Here is a 17,207-nt window from a genome sequence, read left to right as displayed (position 1 = left end):
CGTGCCAGATTGTAGACATACACTGAAGACATGATTTGGTTATCTTTTGTTCCTAGCTCCATGAGCTGTATAAAATGTTCAATTATTTTCCACCTTTTTGTTCCGTTGATGTAATTTTGTGAAGACAGTACAGTGAAAACAACGTTCTAAGTTCTAACTTGTCTATTGCAAACTCTTTGATGTTAGTGGTGCTTTTCTTGAAGATGCAATGGTGGTCTCTTGTGGACATTCGTTTGGTGGCCTTATGCTTAGAAGAGTCCTTGAAATGGTTGGTACTAGTTTCCTTTGATTGTATTAATATGCTAGTCTCATGTGATGGTTCTTCCTATATACCAAGAATATTTAGTAACCACAGTTATCTTATGCACAGTCTAGATGTACGCTCTGCAATGCAGAAATCGAGCCTGGGTCTCTGGTTCCTAACCATGGTAATTCCTATAAAATTCATTCTCTTCTTATTTGTGTTCCTCAGTATATTAATTGATCTACGAAAGTTTTTGGGGTTTAACATCAATAAAAAGTCCTAACCGTATTCCTTTTTTTAATATCAAACACATAGCACTTAGAGCTGCCGCTTCTGCTATAAAGCAACAGGATGATAAAAGGCTTTTCCACAACGCAGCCATGAGGAGGCGTAGAAAAGAAATGAGTGATCAAATGGATGTGGTGAGATGATCTGACACTGCTCTATATAACTAATTACTTTTGTGGATCTTTTGTGGTGTCCTATTACATAGTTACTATCTTCAAACTTATCAGCATGCATCATCATCTGTTTTCTGGTTAGCTTAAGCTTATGTTGTTGATGCACCTCTGATAAAAGTTACTACGTGATGCCAAATTTCTTCTTGCAGGAAAATGGAGATCCAGCTACGGATGACGGAGTGCATCGAGTGGTGCATTATCCATTTTCTGTAAATGAAAAAGTGCTCATTAAGGTAGGCCATTATTTTCTATCTAGGAATCTGATGCATAAATTTCTTCCATCATATAATTTGGTTCTTGCGTGTTATGGAACGCATTTTCAATTGCAGGGCAACCGGAGAACCCCGGAAAAGTTTGTTGGAAAAGAAGCAATCGTGACATCTCAATGTCTCAATGGCTGGTAACTATTACTCTATGATCTATAAGATCTGAAACAAAACTATGCTTGATAGGTGACGCTCGAGTTATTACTCTCAAACTAATCCATTTCATTTGTTTTACAATAACAGGTATCTATTAAAGATTGTCGAAAGCGGAGACAATGTGCGGCTGCAATACCGATCCCTAAAAAAGTTGGTGAACGATGACAGAGGAGGAGGCCTACAGGTGCAACCTGTTGAGAGCAATAGCTTGTAGTATGTATTCATATTCAACCCTTTTCTTTTCTTCTTATTCTGCATTTCTAGAGAGAAAAGAAAAGATAATGTGGTTTGGGGTTTGAGATTCTGCATAAATTTAAATCGTTTGGTTAGGACAAAAAAGTAGTGGAAGACTATTGGAAAGTGGAAACTATATGAGCCTCCCAAGTATTAGAGGTTATGTACAGAACAAATATTAGAAAAGAAAAACAACTGTGTTACTCTTGTTGGTATGCGTTTGCTACAAAGCAAATTTGCTTTCCGATACAGGATTTCCCGTTTTACTAAGTAACAAAAAGTTTCCATTTTTTATATGTAAATCTGTATTCAATCAAGTTGATACATCTAAACTCTTTCGTTACGACGGCTTATTGGTTTGGGACAACGCTAGGCTCGTGGTTTGGAACCAGTATATGGGAATAACCATGTGGATCAACCTAGAACTTGACAGACTAGCAAGTGTGATCTTTCTTGAAGATTTTCGATGAATATGACTCTTGTATATGTAATAAATCGAATCGTGGAGTTCCAAACGGGTAACGTCATTAGAGAAAATGGAAGTGAATCTTGGAGTTAATTATGTTGAGAATGTCTGTATGGTCGCCCATTTAGCAAATCAACGAGTCTTGTTCTATCGGCCAAAAGGTATCAACGAGATTCCTTCTACGTTTCTTGCGTTATCCCCTTTTCGTTCTTTTATTCTCTTTTCTTCTTTTTTGTCATGCAATGATTGGAGTTTTGTTAACCAAAAGCTAAGGATGGCAACCCGTTTTTCTAAAACATAAGTTTTTAGCCTCTAGCACCAAACTAAAATTTACTTAGATTCATTGATATAACTAGAGAAAACAAGCTTTGAGGCAAGTTCGACGATAAAATTAATCACTAAGGTGACTAGCTAGATGAGTAACCATGACTACGACTTGTGATTTAAAATAGATCAGCTGGTAATCTTGAGGTTATTTAAAACCTTGAATGAAGGGGCTTTGGGATATGTTTATGGTTTAAAATACAAGGTTATAGTTAACTAAAAGATATTGAGCTTAATTAGGTCCATAAGTTTCTTGAGTCGAAGACCCGAACAATCGAACATGTTAAATATTAGTTAAATCTCCAATATCAAAGGTCTCAAATCTTGGCTGTAAATGGGGTATCCTTTAAATGAATGGAACGAACATAGTTTGATGAAAAAAAAAAGATAAATAGCTTTCATCTTGTTCATCTCCATTAGAGTCAATGAATTTATTTTTCATATTTTTCTCTTTCACCGCATTGAAAATGAAAGAGATGAATAATCGATTCTAAATTCTTAAGAAACTATTTTTCATCTAAAAATGACATCCATTTGCAGCTTTACCTTTTTTTTTTTGTCAACTGGTGTGCTATTATTAAAGTAAAGAAAAACGTACAAAGCTTGGTTATGCATAAACCAAGATAAACATGGGCCATTATTTTTAACTGGACCTGAAACCAAAATCAAGTCCAACAAGGAAACCTTTATACTAAGACAACTAAAACGCTCAATGACACATCTCTCGAACATGGCAGCTTGCCTCACGAGCTTCATCGACACATCTGCAGCTCGTCATCACCGTCTTGTCTACGCTACGAATCATTCGCCGGAAAAAGAGAGACACAGATGGAATGTTATGATAAACATATGAAGAACTTAATGATTCTCAAATCAGAACCTGAATCTCCTCTGATTCTTACTGAGGATACATGATTCAGTTCTTTTTTGCTTGAATCTTCTCCACGATACCATAAAATCGGATTTTTTATGAATATCAGATCTTCTTGCACTTTTTTGAACTTCCAAGCCTTGATTGATTCTCTAGATCTTGAGATTTCTTCCGACTAGAAGTTGTGATCAACAAGTCAATTAATAACCTAATGTGTACTCCACCACGATCTAGGTATCGTTGTAACACTTCAGAATTGAATCCACAGGGACCAAACAATTGCATTATGAAATTATCAAGATCAAATATAGCTAAGACAAAATAGGAAATTTGTGAAACAAGTAATAAATCAAAAACCGAAAGTAAATAAGTTGTTTCTAAATCAAAAAGGAAAATATTGGGTGCAGGGAATCATTAGGGATTATGATCACGAATTTAGATAATTAGATAGGGATGCATTAAACATAATTTTTGAACTCAAATCTCGAATGTAAAACTAACCTACTATCGCAGCGTTAGTTATCTATGCAAGGAATTGATTAAATTCTAAACCGTCGTTTGAATCTAGCAATCCTAGTAAGCAATAAGTTCAAGTTCGAATCTGTTCACAAGGTGCCTTAACTTCAACCTTCATTGGCTAAGGATCATCTTGCTCATCTAAGTTCTTTTCCAGCAACTCAACAACACTTTTGGTGCCCCGATGAATTGAACCTAAGATCTTAATCTAGGTGATCAATCTACCTTAAGCATTAAGAACAACAATAGATGAAGAATAATAAGATCAATCCCTAATCTAAAAAACCTAGCATCAATTAATCATAGAAACCCTTATGAAACCCGAAACCCAACAGAGAGACTACTCAGACATAGAACAACAACAACCACAAATCAAATATGAAGAAAACATAATTGAATTGCAAAAGAATAGAAATAGGGTTTAGAAATCTTCTCCAAAGTGTCAAGAAGGATTAGAGATCTTTTTCCCCAGCTCTCAATACAAAATAGTCTCAGAAAAATAAAGCTTATGCCTCTGGAGGCCGTGCCTCTAACTTAAATATCAAAATAAAACCCTAAAAGTCAGTTTAAAACGAAAAAGGAAAACTTGCTTCGGGTACGGAACTGGTCGATCCCGAATGCGGATCAGCCGATCCTGGATGCTTTTCTCTGTTTGCTCTATCTGCTTGCTATTTCGATCAGTCTTCACCAAAATAGCTTCAGATGCTTGTCTTCATCCCCAAAACATTCAGTTTCCTTCCAAAGTCACCTAGAACCTGTAAAGACTCACACAAGACTAAAAAGACTCTAGAAACACACTAGGACCTAATAAAAGACTCAAAACAAGTGTGAAAACCATGGTTAAAATCTTATAAAATACTGACACATCAATTCCCCCGGACTTGAATCTTTGCTTGTCCTCAAGCAAGAACAGACAAAAATTCAGGAACAAAGAAAATGTTTGAAAGTGGAAACTCACATAATCTTGGAAACCGCTGCTTTGCACTCTTCATCAAATCAAATTAAGAACTACTTTTGTACTCTGCCCATGATTAGGATCAACACTCCCTACTCTGAACTCCACAACCTTAAAGAACCTTCCGCATCCCCATTGTTGTCTCTCTAAATCAGATTAGTGAAAATGTGTGGTCTCACCGAGGGAATATCGATCACTGAACTTATTGACTCCTTCAACCTTTTAATGCCCAAGACTTCCTACATATGCTCCCTTTCCTCTCTCTTTTCTCACTTCCAAAGGATTGATTTCTCCCTAATTTTCTAGGGTATCATTGTATTTTTTTTTATCAATCCCTTGTTCTTTTCTTACGGACAGGTTTCCATGAATTCTGAAGGATGCACGGGTTTACGCACAACCCTCGGTTCACTTCTTTATTACCTAAATCATCTTCTTCTTTCTTTCTTTCTTCTTTACTTTTCTTTTTTTTTATTTTATTTATTGAGTAGTGAAGGGAAGAGAGAGGGGAAGCATAATTTGTGAGGAGATGCATGTCTTGTAAGGCTTAAGGGAGGAGTCTTGTCCGATGTATACCAAGTCCCACGGCAAGAAGTTAAATCCGGTTAAGTCCTTACAAAGCTAGAGACAACATCGNTTCAGGAACAAAGAAAATGTTTGAAAGTGGAAACTCACATAATCTTGGAAACCGCTGCTTTGCACTCTTCATCAAATCAAATTAAGAACTACTTTTGTACTCTGCCCATGATTAGGATCAACACTCCCTACTCTGAACTCCACAACCTTAAAGAACCTTCCGCATCCCCATTGTTGTCTCTCTAAATCAGATTAGTGAAAATGTGTGGTCTCACCGAGGGAATATCGATCACTGAACTTATTGACTCCTTCAACCTTTTAATGCCCAAGACTTCCTACATATGCTCCCTTTCCTCTCTCTTTTCTCACTTCCAAAGGATTGATTTCTCCCTAATTTTCTAGGGTATCATTGTATTTTTTTTTATCAATCCCTTGTTCTTTTCTTACGGACAGGTTTCCATGAATTCTGAAGGATGCACGGGTTTACGCACAACCCTCGGTTCACTTCTTTATTACCTAAATCATCTTCTTCTTTCTTTCTTTCTTCTTTACTTTTCTTTTTTTTTATTTTATTTATTGAGTAGTGAAGGGAAGAGAGAGGGGAAGCATAATTTGTGAGGAGATGCATGTCTTGTAAGGCTTAAGGGAGGAGTCTTGTCCGATGTGTACCAAGTCCCACGGCAAGAAGTTAAATCCGGTTAAGTCCTTACAAAGCTAGAGACAACATCGAATCATCTTAGTGTTCTCTTTGGTGAGGGTCTTTTGGAGCGTGTTGAGACTACTCATGTTCATTCGAAGCTTCATTCAAAAATCAAAAGTACTAAAGCAATCATAAGAGTGTTAGTTCAAAGCAAAATATTCCTAGAAATGATCATAGTTTCCCAAAAATTTTTATTAGACTCGATAAAAATAAGAAAATGACTCAAAGACTCGAAAAATCAAAAGGAAACAACCAAAGAAAACGACATTAGTAACTTGGAGACATCCCTCCCCCGGACTTACTTCACACCGTCTCGGTGTGAAAGCAAAACCAAGAAAAGAACGAATCCGACAAAGAAAATTGAAAAAGAAAAAGTAAGGACAAGAAACAAAAACCGGTGATCTCGCATCTGGTGTTGGAGTGGTGTTGGCAAGGGTGGGGATCGATCGGTCTCAGGGTGAGATCGACCGATCTGCAACATTATTGAACTTAGAGACACCCGCAGAAAACCACCGGGATTGACCGATCTTTAAGGAGGATCGACCGATCTGAAGCTCTTGGAACAAAAAATTTCGCATCTTCTGCGTTTGGAACCTGTTCCTGAAAACACTTAACATTGGACGTGATTTCACCATAATAAATCCTAAAAACAAAACCAAAATCCTAAGACAAATAAAAATTTAAGGATAAGCCAACACAAACCCTATGGGTTGCCTCCCATAAGCGCTTGTTTAAGGTCTATAGCTTGACCGTAGTTTCAGGTGTCAAGTGATGGGAGGATGAGAACTCATATCAGAACAATCTCTCCAATTCGTCAACTTAAGCTCCAAAGTCTTTTGCAGCATACCATCCATTGCTTCTTGGCATTTTTCTTTAAACTCTGGAGTAAGGATGGCTTTAACTTTAGAGAAAGGCCGAGATATTCCTTTACACTTCACCTTGTACTCAATGGTGTCTCTAAAATATTTCTGGGGTACCAAGGTTATGTGAAGATCTGGTATTACTCTCTCTATCCTCGGCTTGTCTCTCTTCTTAACCCTCTTAGACCTTTTCTCAGAAGAATGAGTGTCTCCATCCAGGACTTCGTTGACCTCATTCTTATCAGCACTCTCTCCCATTATCATGACATCCACCTTCTTCTCATGTTCTACAACTAGACAAGAGCCATGTCGTATAGCTTCATTTGCAGTGATTGCGTTGTAGAAGATTTTATCATCAATGTTAGAGAAAGTGATCCTCTTATTAGGCAAGTCAACAACTGCTCCTACTGTTGCTAGGAAAGGTCTCCCAAGAATCAAAGGCATAACAGAACCTTCGCTCATTTCCACAACATGAAAATCTGTAGCAACCAAGCAACTCCCAACTCGAACATCTAAATTATTAATGAAGCCTTGTGGAGTCGTGGTGACAGCATTTGCAAACTTTAGAGAGACCTGAGAAGCCTTCATATCATCAATCCCCAACCTCTCTGCAACAGCCTTAGACATTACGTTCACACTGGATCTAGTGTCACAAAGGGAGTCCTCAAAGTTCACTCCTAGGATGGAGCATGGAACAACAAATTTTCCTGGATCCTCTAACTTTGGTAGTCTTTTCAAAACTGGAGCATGAATGCTCTTCTCTCGAGCAAAAAACGCCTTAACCTCCACCAAATCCTTTTCTTCAACCACAACATCATNAAGCTCCAAAGTCTTTTGCAGCATACCATCCATTGCTTCTTGGCATTTTTCTTTAAACTCTGGAGTAAGGATGGCTTTAACTTTAGAGAAAGGCCGAGATATTCCTTTACACTTCACCTTGTACTCAATGGTGTCTCTAAAATATTTCTGGGGTACCAAGGTTATGTGAAGATCTGGTATTACTCTCTCTATCCTCGGCTTGTCTCTCTTCTTAACCCTCTTAGACCTTTTCTCAGAAGAATGAGTGTCTCCATCCAGGACTTCGTTGACCTCATTCTTATCAGCACTCTCTCCCATTATCATGACATCCACCTTCTTCTCATGTTCTACAACTAGACAAGAGCCATGTCGTATAGCTTCATTTGCAGTGATTGCGTTGTAGAAGATTTTATCATCAATGTTAGAGAAAGTGATCCTCTTATTAGGCAAGTCAACAACTGCTCCTACTGTTGCTAGGAAAGGTCTCCCAAGAATCAAAGGCATAACAGAACCTTCGCTCATTTCCACAACATGAAAATCTGTAGCAACCAAGCAACTCCCAACTCGAACATCTAAATTATTAATGAAGCCTTGTGGAGTCGTGGTGACAGCATTTGCAAACTTTAGAGAGACCTGAGAAGCCTTCATATCATCAATCCCCAACCTCTCTGCAACAGCCTTAGACATTACGTTCACACTGGATCTAGTGTCACAAAGGGAGTCCTCAAAGTTCACTCCTAGGATGGAGCATGGAACAACAAATTTTCCTGGATCCTCTAACTTTGGTAGTCTTTTCAAAACTGGAGCATGAATGCTCTTCTCTCGAGCAAAAAACGCCTTAACCTCCACCAAATCCTTTTCTTCAACCACAACATCATTGTAAACCTTCTTAAACAAAGAGATATGCTTTACTGCCTCTGTAAAAGGAATGTTAGCGGTGAACTCTCTCATAACTTCTTTGTACCGATCATACTTTTTCATCCAGAGGTTTCTTCTCATGTCTTCTTGGAAAAAGAATTTGTGGCCTATAGGGCTTTGGTTCCACATGAAGTGATTCCTTGGTATTCATATTAGGAGTAGTCGAGTCGGAAATCCCCATCCTTGCAGCATGGAGCGGTCGTTCAACAAAAGAAGCTGTCAGTCTGGAATTTTCTGAGAAAGACTCTGCAACAACGACCGGATCGGCCGATCTATATAGGGGATCGGTCGATCCAACTTCTCTGGGGATCATACTCGAAATATCAGAATAAATAGGATTGGTCGATCTAGGCCCAAGACCGATCGATCCTGGCTCTGCGGAAGCCAAATATGAGTTGATCACAGCACAACTCAGCCCATCTTCGATCCCATCAAGGAGTGTGATAGCATTGCATGACTCTTTATTCTTAGAGCTAGAAGAAATAGCAGAGACTCTCTTTTCAATGGAATCAACACGTGAACTCAACCTCTCAAATTTCCCATTCAAATCATTGTACATGCTATCAATCTTGACATTAATCTCAGCAGAACTTTTCTTATGGCTCTCCAGCAGTGCTTGCATCATTAATTCGAGTTTGTTATCTTGTGAAGCTGTAGATGGAGCGTGGTATCCTTGGACATTTGAGTTATTAAATCCAGCACCTTTGTTCTGAAATCCTTGCGAGAAATTACCTTGTTGATTATGTGGAGGATACACTTGATCTTGAGGATTCTCAACGTTGGTGCTTCTGTAAGAGAGATTAGGATGGTTTCTATAATTCTGATTAAACCCATGATTATGATAGTTCCCTTGTCCTCCTACATAGTTCAGCTCCTCTGTTCCCTCAAAACCGGAATTTACTCCAACTTTCTGATACGCACTTGTCTGCCCATCGCACATGTTGACAGCTTGCTGATCTCTCTTCAAAAGAAGGTCTACCTTGGCAGTGAGACTCTTAATAACATCTGTATTCATGGAGCTAACAACACGTACAAAACGATCATACTCATGACTATGATTGCTGTTACTCGCTGCAAGGTTTTCGATCAAGAGGTTTGCCTCTGTGGCAGTGTTAGTAGAAAAATCTCCTCTGATGGCGGTATCAAGGGCCATCTGGTACTCTTGGTCAATTACTCCATAGAAGATGTTCATAAGATTCTCTTGTGAAAAGCCATGATGAGGATAGTCCCTCATATACTCCTTGAATCTCTCCCACGCTTCACAAAAAGACTATGTGCCACCTTTTGAGAAGGTAGTGATCTTGCTCCTTAACATAGCTGATCGTGACTTAGTGTAGAAGTGGTTCAGAAATTGTGCTCTACAATGTGCCCAAGTGGTAAGTGATCCTCGGTCCAAGAGATTTAGCCATCTCAAAGCCTTATCTCCTAAAGAGAATTGGAACAAAGTCAACATGAGATAATCATATGGAACTCCATTAGACCTTGTAGTACTAGCCAATCTCTCAAAAGCTTCAATATGGTCTAGAGGGCTCTCTGATGCTAATCCATTAAACATACGATTCTTGACCAAATTGATCAGGCTATGCTTAATCTCATAATCTTGTCTCGCAGGAGTAGGAGGTTGAATCGCAGATCGATTCGCAAATAGCCTGTTGTGAGCTTCTTCATCCCTCAAAGTAGTTCGTCTTGATGGTGGGTTCAGCTCAGCTGCATTCTGCTCTTGTGGAACTTGTCTTTGTGGTGCAGGAGGAGGAGGCGGAACAAGAACCTCTTGAGGGTTAGGTTGACGAATTTCAGCGTTGTTTCTGTCGTCCATAGTGTCTGACTGGGCTTTTGCTTTTCGGTTCTCTCGTTCAAGCTGTGCTAACTCTTCGTTTCGCAGATTACGCAAATCAGTAGGCTTGTGGCTCCTTGTTTGCATGCACCTAAAACACAAGAGAAAGAACACAAGAACAAATTAGTAAATACAAATAAAACAGAACTTAGACTAAACTTGAATCTAAAATTTCAAAGGCAACGTTTTGGTCCCCGGCAACGGCGCCAAATTGATCAACAGGTCAATTAATAACCTAATGTGTACTCCACCACGATCTAGTGGTATCGTTGTAACACTTCAGGATCGAATCCACAGGGACCAAGCAATTGCACTATGAAATTATCAAGATCAAATATAGCTAAGACAAAATAGGAAATTTGTGAAACAAGTAATAAATCAAAAACAAAAAGTAAATAAGTTGTTTTTAAATCAAAAAGGAAAACATTGGGTGCATGGAATCATTAGGGATTACGATCACGAATTTAGATAATTAGATAGGGATGCATTAAACACAATTCTTGAACTCAAATCTCGAATGTAAAACTAACCTATTGTCGCAGCGTTAGTTATCTATGCAAGGAATTGATTAAATTCTAAATCGTCGTTTGAATCTAGCAATCCTAGCAAGCAATAAGTTCAAGTTTGAATCTGTTCACAAGGTGCCTTAACTTCAACCTTCGTTGGCTAAGGATCACCTTGCTCATCTAAGTTCTTTTCCAGCAACTCAACAACACTTTTGGTGCCCCGATGAATTGAACCTAAGATCTTAATCTAGGTGATCAATCTAGCTTAAGCATTAAGATCAACAATAGATAAAGAACAATAAGATCAATCCCTAATCTAACAAACCTAGCATCAATTAATCATAGAAACCCTTATGAAACCCGAAACCTAACATAGATACTACTCAGACATAGAACAACAGCAACCACAAATCAAATATGAAGAAAACATAATTGAATTGCAAAAGAATAGAAATAGGGTTTAGAAATCTTCTCCAAAGTGTCAAGAAGGATTAGAGATCTTTTTCCCCAGCTCTCAATACAAAATAGTCTCAGAAAAATAAAGCTTATGCCTCTGGAGCCGTGCCTCTAACTTAAATATCAAAATAAAACCCTAAAAATCGGTTTAAAACGAAAAAGGAAAACATGCTTTGGGTACGAGACTGGTCGATCCCGAATACGGATCAGCCGATCCTGGATGCTTTTCTCTGTTTGCTCTATCTGCTTGCTATTTCGATCAGTTTTCACCAAATTAGCTTCAGATGCTTGTTTTCATCTCCAAAACATTCAGTTTCCTTCTAAAGTCACCTAGAACCTGTAAAGACTCACACAAGACTAAAAAGACTCTAAAAACACACTAGAACCTAATAAAAGACTCAAAACAAGTGTGAAAATCATTTGCTTGCTATTTCGATCAGTTTTCACCAAATTAGCTTCAGATGCTTGTTTTCATCTCCAAAACATTCAGTTTCCTTCTAAAGTCACCTAGAACCTGTAAAGACTCACACAAGATTAAAAAGACTCTAAAAACACACTAGAACCTAATAAAAGACTCAAAACAAGTGTGAAAACCATGGTTAAAATCCTATAAAATAGAGACCCATCAAGTTGAAGTCGAAGCTTGATATTCTTCCGGCAAAGCACAGCCCTTAGAAACTTTCTTCGAATTGAGCATCCCATAATTCATAGCCATATTTTCCTTGACCGGAATAAACCGGATGCAAAAGCGGAATCAAAGCCGGACATAGCATCGTCGAGGTGACCAACGCATGCCGGAAGCAAAGCCAGACATAGCATCGTCGAGGGGACCAACGCGTGCCAGAACCAAAGCCGAACATAACATCGCCGAGGAGACCAACGCATGCCGGAACCAAAGCCGGACATAACATCGCCGAGGAGGCCAACGCATGCCGAAACCAAAACCCAATCCAAACAACCGCAAAAGAAGCTGGTGTTGGATGGTTTGAAGCTGGTTTAACCCATCGGACTACCTCGTCGGAGCAAAGCAGATGGCGGAATAAAACGCCGATACTAGTTTCTTTCTCTGGAAAATTTGAGAGAGAGAAGAGAGAGAAACTTTTGTTTTTTTTTTTCATTTTGCAGCCTTACCTTGAAGTGTAGTCCATTAATTGAATATGTTAAAAATGTTTTGTATAGAGTGAAAAAAAAAAAGTTGTTTCTCTTTTTGTTGAAGTGTAGTCCATTCCATTTGGACGTTTCCATGTTTTACTAATTTCAATTTATTTATCTATATAAGTTTGAAGATAAGAAATCACATTATATATCTTTTTAATTTGAAAGTTATTAAAAAGAAGGAAAAACATTTAGAGGGAAATTATTTTTAAATCCCTAATTTGTAATTATTTATCTATAGTGGCGGCAGTCTCTCTAATTACGGTTCCTTCAACTTCTTTAGGAGCAGTTATAGGATCCACTAATACAGTCATAGGGATCCACTAACACAATCACAGAAGTAAATGTGATTGATTATACTGACTCGATCGAGTAATTCACTAATGCTAATGATTTGAATATACATATATAATGATTAGATAACGTATTAGAAAAAAAATATATATATATATATATAACTTTATCTAATAGCCGCGTATATAAGAGAGTGGAGGCGTACAGGGGAATTGGGCAACCGTGTAAGTTGAAAGGGGAAAAACAAAAAACCTAAATTCCCATTTGACAACAATGACGATGATGTCTGATCTTTCGCAGGAGTTGGTAGACGAGATACTGTGTAGGGCTCCGATAACTTCTCTAGGAGCAGTAAGATCCACTCGGAAACAATGGAACGCCTCATCCAAAGATCGGCTCTTGTGTAACGCAGAAACAAAGCAGCAGTTTCTGGGGTTCTTGGTGATGGACCATAGGTTTTTGTTGATGACATTCAATCTCCAGGGAATACTCGGTGAAGACTTTGTTCGTCCATCTATCAAGGAGATTAACGGAGGTAATTTTGATAACCAAATCGACATCTCTAAAGTGTTTTATTCCGATGGGTTAGTGTTATGCGTAGCAAGGGATAACTCAAGTCTCGTGGTTTGGAATCCGTATTCGGGTCAAAACAGGTGGATACATCTCGAAGAACCTTACCATGAAACAGACATGTTTGCTCTCGGTTACGACAAGGACAAGAGCCACAAGATCTTGAGGTTGTACGATGATTATTACGAGTACAAAGTTTACAATCTCGAGTCTGGATCATGGGGGGAACTAGATCATCTCCCAGACTGGGAAATAGATTCTTACCACCGCGGCGTGGCCTTAAATGGAAATGCTTACTTCTTGACTAAAGAGAAAGGAGTAAAAGCTAAGTATCGTGTTGATTACTTGCTGTGTTTTGACTTTACGACGGAGAAGTTTGAAGACTTTCTTGATGTGCCGTTTAAGCATCGTAGGAACTACATTGGGACTATTTCTTGTGTTGGAAAAGAGAAACTCGCGGTGTTATATCAGAGCTGGGATACACGTGAGATGGAGGTTTGGATAACTACTAAGATTGAGCCCAGTGAGGTGTCGTGGAGCAAGTTTTTTAAAGTTGATATGAAACCACTCATTAGGTTTGGTTTTCAACGTGAAGATGAAGCTGGCAGTTTCTTTATTGACGAAGAGAAGAAACTTGCCGTGGTTTTTAACTTAGACGGGAAATCTGATAAAAGGACCAAGAAGAAACGCTGTTACCACACAGCTTACGTCGTTGGAGAGAAGGGATACTTGAGAAAAGTGGCTCTTAGAGAAGCTGTGGAGGTGGACGGGTATCGTAGCACGCTTTTGTGCTGTGGCTCTTATGTTCCAAGTTTAGAGAATATCAACCAAAATGAAGGAGTGCAAATCAACCAAAATGAAGGAGTGCAAATCAACCAAAATGCTGGACGCAAAACGACGCAAGATAAGAAGAGGAAGAGGAAGAACATAAGTTGAAAGAGAGTACTACTACTCAACAATAGTAATACAATCTTCTTCTTTCTTTTTTTTTCTTTTTCATGCATCTCCTTTTCATTAGTGTTTGTTTGTTTTTGTTATTTCTTTTTGCAATGTCCTTTGAACAAGACTAGTCAAGAACTATTTCGTTTCCGTTTGGTTGAAACAGTTTTAGATAATCAGAAACTTAGTCCTTTCCTCTTTACTGCCTAATTTCTTACAGGCATAACTAACAGATTTTGATACAAGTATACTACTGGTGTTCGATCTGATTCCATTTGTTTAAGGAAAAGAGATATACATGGTTGACGATCTAACATAGACAACATCAACTATTATCATATATACAAAGTGATGTAGTAGATGTAAATTAACTTTAGACTCATTTCATGCAGGCACGAGTTTAATACAAGTCCTTCTCCACTTGCACTAATTTCTTCCTTCTCCCAATAAAAATATAGGATAGAATTTCTCAAAACAAAATAATTTGTGTCCCTTTATGTAGGATTGTAGGTGCGCCAAAATAACAAGACAAAACAGTAAAATTCTGTGCTACTGCAAAACAAAGCTTCAGTTCTGAGTAATCATCAATATAAGCTAAGAAGCAAATGATCTGTTCTTATATCACCAATGCCGATCTTCCATTTCAATATAATCACCAATGCCGATCTTCCATTTCAAACGTCAGATGATATCTCCGACGCAGAAACATGCATCAAAAAAATCTTTATCTTTCCCGTTTTCCCTCTGCTCTTCATCATAAGAACCTCTCGATCATCTCCATATCTAATGTATGTCAGAAGAAGAGAGGCCTCTGTTTAGGAATAGGATGAAGTAGATCGATATGCATTTGTGTGACCCTTTTCTTCTCCCTCCTCCTTTAACACAAGGTTTGGATGATTCCTCCAGTCTCTTACAATGTTCACATGCTGTTCTCCGCGCTGATAGCCACCACAAAATGCCCTTAAGGTTTCCGCAGGGACTTCAAGCAGTTTCACTGACCGAGTCTTTGCTGACTGTTACAGCGGGGTTTGCCTCCTATTTAGTGCTAAAACTATCATTAATCAATGAATACTAAAAAAAAGCTCTAGTAGTCATAGTAATATATTAAGGTGTATTAATCAACGGTGATAAGGCAAGCTTGGACAATCAAAACGGGCAAGTAATTAAGTGTGGGCTACAAGCGAGTTTTGATATCTAGAAGTTTTGAAGGTTTTATATAAGCTTTGGTTGATGTGGTTGTTGAGTTGTGGAAAGTTTAAAATACAAATACGGCAGTTTCCATTAAACTAATTTAATGAAACTACCATATCAATCTTAGTGAAACTTATTTTGAAAGGCACTTTGTGGGCAATTAAGACTTGTTTTTAGGTTACGAGAAAAAGCATATATACATATTAGTCGTAAAAAAAAGTGGGCAAGCTTGAAAGTTGTAAACCCTAATTTTCTGCATACTTACTTGAAAACAATGACTATGTTGTCGGATCTTACGCAGGATTTGGTGAGGAGATATTGTGTAAGGTACCGATAACTTCTCTTGGAGCAGTGAGATCCACTTGCAAAGGATGGAACGCTTTATCCAAAAAACGGATTCTATGTAAAGGAGAACCAAAGCATCAGTTTCTAGGATTCATGATGAAGAAGTATAAGCTTTGTTCAATGAGGTTCAATCTCCATGGAATCCTCCACGAAGAAAGTGATGAAGAATTCGTTAACCCATCAGTAAAGGAGATAGGTAATTTTATTAATCATGTCCAGATATCTCAAATCTATCACTGCGACGGTTTATTGTTATGTGTCACCATGGATAACTCAAGGCTTGTGATTTGGAACCCGTATCTGGGACAAACCAAGTGGATCCATCTCAAAACAAGAACACGATCCACGTATGCCCTAGGATATGACAAGAACAAGAACCACAAGATATTGAAGTTTTTCAATAATAACCAAGGCTACTACGAAATTTACGATCCATCTCTAGTTCATGGAGGACTTTTACTGTCATTCCCAAATGGGATATTGATTGTGATAAGTTGGGTGAATCGGTAGAATGGGAATACGTACTTTTGGACAAGAGAAAGAAGAGTAGCTGAAGGATATGCATCTGATGACCCTTATTTCTTAATCTGTTTTGATTTTACAGCAGAAATATTTGGAAAATTTCATTTTTTGCCGTTCGGTTCGAGGAATTTTTCTTGTGTTAAAGAAGAGAAACTAGCAGCTTTATATCAACAATGTCATACATCTATGATTGAGGTTTGGATTACCACTAAGATAGTGCCCGATGATGTGTCGTGGACCCTCTTCATAAAAGTTGACATTAAGCCACTGGTTGGTCTTGATTTTCATTTTTATGGAAATAGCTGTTTCTTCATTGACGTTGAGAAGAAACTCGCCGTGGTTTTTGATTTAGCTGAATCTGACATCTACAAAACGACTAATCTTACATCATTGGAGATAAAGGATACTTGAAAAAAGTGACTCATGGAAAATTTAAAACATTTCATGCCCCACTTATGTGCTCTAGCTGTTATGCTCCAAGTTTAGTGCAAATCGATGACCCAATTGCAAGACGTGAGAGGAACAGGAAGTGGAAGAGCAACATAAAAGAGTGGAAGAGAATGAAAAAGAACTAAACACAACAACGTCTAATCGCTACCGGTCAAAAGGAAACAAGAAAACTTAATTATTTTAGGATGATAGCTTAATTTATCTTTTCATTCGATTTTTTTTTGTCTTTACTTTTGCATTGTTCTTTGAACATGACTAGACGATTATTATTTTGTTACTTTTTGATTAAACAGACAGATTATGGTGTCTCTGATTTCATTTATTAAAAAAATATCATAAATATGATTGAAGATGAAGCATATCTATTATTAATCAAAGTGATGTAGAAGATGCAAATTAACTTTAGACTTCTTTCATTTTACTCAGGCATGAATAAAAGTTCTGCTCCACCAATTAAAATCAAATCATTCATTATACCAATTTAAAACAAATTTTCGAAACAACACAACTTCCTCTGACTTTTTGTGTTTGTTCTTTTTGGTAACTTTGTGTAGGTGCGGGTCAAAAGAATAAGAAAAGGCAGTAACTCCTACTACAAAAATA

The 17,207-nt window shown here is 37.9% G+C and overlaps 2 protein-coding genes and 1 pseudogene across 2 annotated transcripts in view; all 3 read left to right on the top strand.

The window, feature by feature from the left end:
• The window catches only part of LOC104765863, a gene marked incomplete at its 5' end in the record, with an annotated part of 5,538 nt that extends 3,928 nt beyond the window's left edge, over positions 1-1,610 (top strand). The window contains 1 exon segment of the mRNA XM_010489641.2: positions 1,215-1,610. Coding sequence (XP_010487943.1) covers positions 1,215-1,341 — 127 coding nt within the window. The 3' untranslated portion in view covers positions 1,342-1,610.
• LOC104767663 (F-box protein At3g19890-like) lies at positions 12,861-14,088 on the top strand. Its single transcript, XM_010491656.2, is given in 2 exon segments — positions 12,861-14,003; positions 14,005-14,088. Coding segments are annotated over 2 exon segments (1,227 nt in total).
• LOC109130812 lies at positions 15,562-16,729 on the top strand (annotated as a pseudogene).

Source organism: Camelina sativa, chromosome 19 (assembly GCF_000633955.1).
Source record: "Camelina sativa cultivar DH55 chromosome 19, Cs, whole genome shotgun sequence".
Taxonomy (NCBI): domain Eukaryota; kingdom Viridiplantae; phylum Streptophyta; class Magnoliopsida; order Brassicales; family Brassicaceae; genus Camelina; species Camelina sativa.
This window is presented reverse-complemented; position numbering and strand designations above follow the sequence as displayed.